Source organism: Nicotiana tomentosiformis, chromosome 4, assembly GCF_000390325.3.
Source record: "Nicotiana tomentosiformis chromosome 4, ASM39032v3, whole genome shotgun sequence".
NCBI lineage: Eukaryota > Viridiplantae > Streptophyta > Magnoliopsida > Solanales > Solanaceae > Nicotiana > Nicotiana tomentosiformis.
In genome coordinates this window covers 32243266-32248871 of record NC_090815.1, presented here as the reverse complement: position 1 = coordinate 32248871, position 5606 = coordinate 32243266, and the positions used below count along the sequence as shown (strand labels likewise).

Here is a 5606-nt window from a genome sequence, read left to right as displayed (position 1 = left end):
GGGACATGCCATGGCGGTTATCACATGAAGTGGAAGAGGCGGGAATGCACCCACCTCAAGTGGAAGGAAACTTGTTGATGATGATCAAGTGATGCAAGAATAAGAGATCACGAACAATGTAGTGCAACCTAATGATGGAGTTAGGATTGATTTTGATGATAGTGTGGAAGAGACTCAATAGGAGGTGAACCCGTCTAGGGAATACATTATTGACATACCAGAGCCGGTAGTGCAAAAGGCTAAGGCACCATTACCTAAGCCTCCATCTCCATACCCTTAAATACTTGCCAAGTAAAATGGTGAGAATCAATTCAAAAAGCTCATTCAAATGATGAAGAGTCTCTTAATCAATATGTCATTAGTTGAAGCTTTGGAACAAATGCCTGGTTATGCAAAGTTTATGAAAGATCTTGTGACAAAGAAGCAGTCAATGAAATTTGAGACCATCAAGGTCACTCATCAAGTCAGTATATTTGTGCATTCAATTGATCCTAATTTGTAGGATCCCAGTGTTTACACGATTCTTTGTACAATTGGGAGTGCCGATATTTCTAAAGCTCTTTGTGATCTTGGGGCAAGTATCAATTTGATGCCCTATTCAGTTTTCAAGACTTTGGGAATTGGGAAACCAAGACCCACCTCTATGAGATTGCAAATGGCCGACAGTACCATGAAGAGGCCCTTGGGAGTGATTGAAGATGTTTTGGTTCGTGTTGATAAATTCATTCTTCCGGGTTGGTGATGAAAAAGTGGTATTCCATGTGTGTAAGTCCATGCGACAACCAATTAGCAATAGGGTGTGTTCTTTTGCGGACTTGGTAACCGATGTTATTGTTGATGAAACAAGTGCTACAATCAATATTGGTGATGTGTTGGATGCCATCTTGCTCAACTTTGATGATGACAAGATGGATGGCTTCATGGAATGTGTGAATTCTTTGCAAGTAATGAGGTCGTACAACTATGCATCCCAGAAATTGTCCTTGGATCTTGAAAATAGAACAACTACTCCGACAAAGCCTTTTATCGAAGAGCCTCCTACCTTGGAGTTGAATCCATTACCTCCACATCTTTGGTATTAATTTCTTGCCCTTGTTCTACTTTACCGGTTATTCTTTCCTCTTGTTTGACTAACATGCATGTATATTTCACATTGGCGGTGCTACAAAAGAGGAAGAAAGCTATTGGGTGGACCTTGGCGAATATTCGGGGGATAAGCCCCGCTTTTTGCATACATAAGACCAAGTTGGAGAATGGCTCCAAACCATCTATTGAACATCAAAGGAGACTCAATGAGGCTATTCAAGAAGTTGTCAAGAAGGAGATTATCAAGTGGTTGGATGACGGGGTTGTCTACCCCATCTCCGATAGTTCGTGGGCTTCTCTAGTTCAATGTGTCCCAAAGAAGGGGGGAATGACGGTGGTCACTAATGACAAGAATGAGTTAATTCCTACAAGAATAGTGACCGGTTGGAGGGTGTGTATGGACTATCGCAAGCTCAACAAAGTCACAAAGAAGGATCACTTTTCACTTCCTTTCTTAGATCAAATGCTCGATAGATTGGCCGACCGTACTTTCTATTGCTTTCTTACTCGGGCTACAACCAAATTCTCATTGCTCCGGAAGATCAAGAGAAAAAAACCTTTACATGTCCCTATGGTACTTTTGCTTTCAAGAGGATACCATTTGGTTTGTGTAATGCACCAGTGACTTTTCAAAGGTGTATGACGGCTATCTTCATGGACATGGTGGAGGATTGACTTGATGTTTTCATGGATGACTTCTTGGTAGTTGGGGATTCTTTTGATGATTGTCTTGCAAATTTGGATAAAGTGTTGGCCAGATATGAAGAAACAAATTTGGTGCTCAATTGGGAGAAATGCCATTTCATGGTCGAGAAAGGTATTGTCCTTTACCACAAAATCTCAAGGAATGGAATTGAAGTTGACAAGGCAAAGATTGAGGTTATTTCTAAGCTTCCACCTCCAACTTCGGTGAAGGGTGTGCGGAGTTTCTTAGGCCACGCAGGTTTTTACTGGCGCTTCATCAAAGACTTCTCTAAAGTGGTGGACCTGTTGTACAAGCTTCTTGAGAAGGATGATAAGTTTAACTTCAATGATGATTGCATGAGAGATTTTGAATTGTTGAAGCTCAAGTTGACAACTACTCCCATTATCACCGCTCTAAATTGGAGTTTCCCTTTTGAACTCATGTGTGATGCAAGTGACGTAGCGGTTAGGGCTATTTTGGGGCAACACATCAACAAAAAATTTTATCCGATCTGCTATGCTAGTAAGTCCATGAATAATGCCCAAGTCAACTATACTGTTATAGAGAAAAATCTCCTCACTATTATTTTTGCAATTGAGAAGTTTCGCCCGTACTTGATAGGAGCAAAAGTCATTTTCCACACGGATCATGCGGCGCTTGGTTATTTTATGAGCAAAAAGGACTCCAAAGATTAGTTAATGAGATGGGTGCTCTTGTTGCAAGAATTTGATATTGACATCCAAGATAGAAAAGATAGTGAAAACCAAGTGGCAGACCACTTGTCTCGTTTGGAGGAGAAGGGGAGGCCGCATGATGGCCTAGAAATAAATGACTCCTTCCCCGATGAGCAACTCTTGGCAATTTCAATGAAAGAGGTTCCATGGTTCGCGGATCTAGCAATTTTTCTTGTATGTGAAATCATTCCGGATGAGTTCTCTTCAAGACAAAGGAAGAAGCTCAAACGAGACTGTCAAGATTACTATTGGGATGAACCATACCTTTTCCGGATTTGTACGGATGGGGTGATTACAAGATGTATACCGGAAGAAGAGCAAAGTGAAATTCTTGGGGCTTGCCATTCTTCACCATATGGTGGTCATCATAGTGGAGCTAGAACGACGACCAAAGTGCTTAGTTGCGGGTTCTATAAGCCTACTCTTTATTAAGATGCTAGTGAGTTAGTAAAATGATGTGATGAATGTCAATGAGCCGGTGTAATCTCAAAGAAAAATGAAATTCCTCTCACAACCACTTTGGATATTGATATTTTCGATGTATGGGGTATTGACTTTATGGGCTCTTTTGAGAGTTCTTGTGGATATACCTACATCTTGGTCGCGGTGGATTATGTGTCCAAATGGGTTGAGGCCGTTGCTTTACCCAACAATGAGGCGAGAAGTATGGTGGCTTTCTTGAAGAAGAAAATCTTCACAAGGTTTGGTACTCCACGTGCAATTATAAGCAATGAGGAGTTATATTTTTGCAACAAGGCCTTCGACACTTTACTTAGCAAGTATGGTGTTACTCAAAAAGTAACGACTCCCTATCACCCACAAACTAGTGGACAAGTGGATGTATACAACCGGGAGATAAAGAGTATCTTGTCCAAAACGGTGAATGCTAATCGGACGGATTGGTCTGAGAAGCTTGATGATTCATTATGGGCCTATTGGACGACTTACAAAACACCTATCGGAATGTCGCCATACCGGTTGGTGTTTGGGAAAGCTTGTCATCTTCCGGTGGAACTAGAGCACAAGGCCATGTGGGCTCTAAAGAAGTTGAATCTTGATTGGGATATAGCCGCTAACTAGAGGGTTGCACATTTGAATAAATTGGATGAGTTCTGGTACCATGCTTATGCAAGTTCGTCCTTATACAAAGAAAAGATGAAACATCTTCATAACAAATACATTTGGAACAAAGAGTTCAAGGTGGGCAATTTTGTATTGTTGTTTAACTCAAGGTTGAGGATATTTCCCCAGAAGCTATAATCCAAATGGAGAGGTCCTTTTGAGTCAATGGTTACCGGGTGAAGCACTACTTGGGAGATGTTGGATATGGCCACGTGGTGGCAGTCATTCATCTCACTTGAGGGTATTTTGCGTCATGCCGCGACATTAAATCAGGAGCTTCTTGGGAGGCAACCCATCTTTAATTTCCTTTTTCTTTTGTCGTTAGGTGCTATTTTTATTTTAACTTGATTTAAAGTATGCTATAGGGGTGAGTGTGACTTATAGGAATTGTGGACGAAAATATGGCTAAGTGTTCAAAAGAGTGCGGACCGCACATTTTTAGGTGCCAAAGCAGATGAGCATTGCGGCCGCACATTTATCTTGCGGACCGCAGAATTGAAATGTCAAAAACACCAACTCTCTGAAGTTTGAGCTTGTTAGTGCGAAGGTCAATCAGCGACCGCACCTGAAAATTTGTGGACCGCATATTGGATTCTGAGAATGCTCACCAGGTGACAGAGTGCGGACTGCACTCACCCTTTCTCCTTTCTAAAAAGTTGGTATAAATAGAGGAACATGGCTTATTTTACACTTTTCCTTTTCTGAACATAACACTGTGCTCTATTGAATTTTCTTGGAGATTTCTAATTGTCCTCACACACCACCACCTTGATCATTCACTCATTACACTCATTCTATCTGGTATGCTTCAATTTCATGTTAAATTCTTTATGTTAGTATAATTTTTAGACTTTTAGGGGCCGTTTGGTATGAGGTATAAGGTGGGATAAAATGTAGGAATAAATTTATACCTTATTTGGTTGACGGTATAAATTTAACCCAGACTTAATCCAGGATATGTCATCTTATCCCACCTTATCCCATTAAATGTGGAATTATTTTATCTCATCTCTCATGTGGTATAAATTAGTTTTGGGATTATAAGTCCGGAATAATTTAGTCCGCGTACCAAACGACCCCTTAGTTCTTAGGCCATTTGTTATTAGAGTTAAATTGTGTATCCGTGTGGGGAGATCTGAACTGGGTAACCTTGATACATGTTCTAATGGGGTTGGTATAGTACAATTTCATGTTTTTACAATGTTGCCATGTCTAATTGTGCGAGAAATTGAAAAACCTAAGTAGAAAATTTTGGTCTGTACGTAACTTTTGAAATCTGCGGCCGCACTTCAATTTGTGCGATCGCAGATGTTGAATTTGGGCAACTCAGTGAAGAAAGAATCTGCGGCCGAAAGTTAAAATGTGTGGACCACAGAATTCCCTCTGCGGCCATAGATCAGCCTATTCTCTGTCATCAGAGAGTCACCATTTTTAAGACTCAGAAGTGCAGCCGCAAGTCAAAATGTGCGGACCGCATTTCCATTCTGCGGCCATACACCTGATTTTTGCAGACCGCAATACCTATCTACGGCCGCACATCAGAAATGTGCGGACCGCAAATCCCTTATCCTGCAAACATGTATTAACTTCATAACCCCAATGTGTCTAAGTGTTTCTCCCTTACCTATATGAATCTTGTATGTGTTTGAACGTCAAATTGGAACTAACAATCTCCTCTATTTGATATAGATAATGGTTCGATCAAGAGGACGAGGCAAGACTTCAAAAGGGAGAGGAGAATCTTCTCGCGGTCGAGGCAAAAATGCCTTGCCCCTTGGCCAGCCAAAGACGATAAGAAAGAAAGCACCAGCAGGCAGAGGGAGAGGTGCATACCTCTCCGAGTCTAGCTCATATATCCCATCTAGGGAAGTGTCAGAGGGAAACTTAGCCTTTGTTCAAGAGGAGCGGTCGACCATACAGTCGAGGCCACAGGGGGGGGATACCAGCTCAGGGATGAGCCGTCTTCATCTCACAGCACT

The 5606-nt window shown here is 41.5% G+C and overlaps 1 protein-coding gene across 1 annotated transcript; it reads left to right on the top strand.

Annotated features, from left to right (window-relative positions):
- Window positions 1–352: 352 nt before the first annotated feature.
- On the top strand, window positions 353–742 carry LOC138909464 (uncharacterized). Its single transcript, XM_070200662.1, has 2 exons — window positions 353–451; window positions 503–742. The coding sequence occupies exons 1-2, from the start codon at window positions 353–355 to the stop codon at window positions 740–742; spliced, it is 339 nt and encodes a 112-aa protein (XP_070056763.1).
- Window positions 743–5606: the final 4864 nt, after the last annotated feature.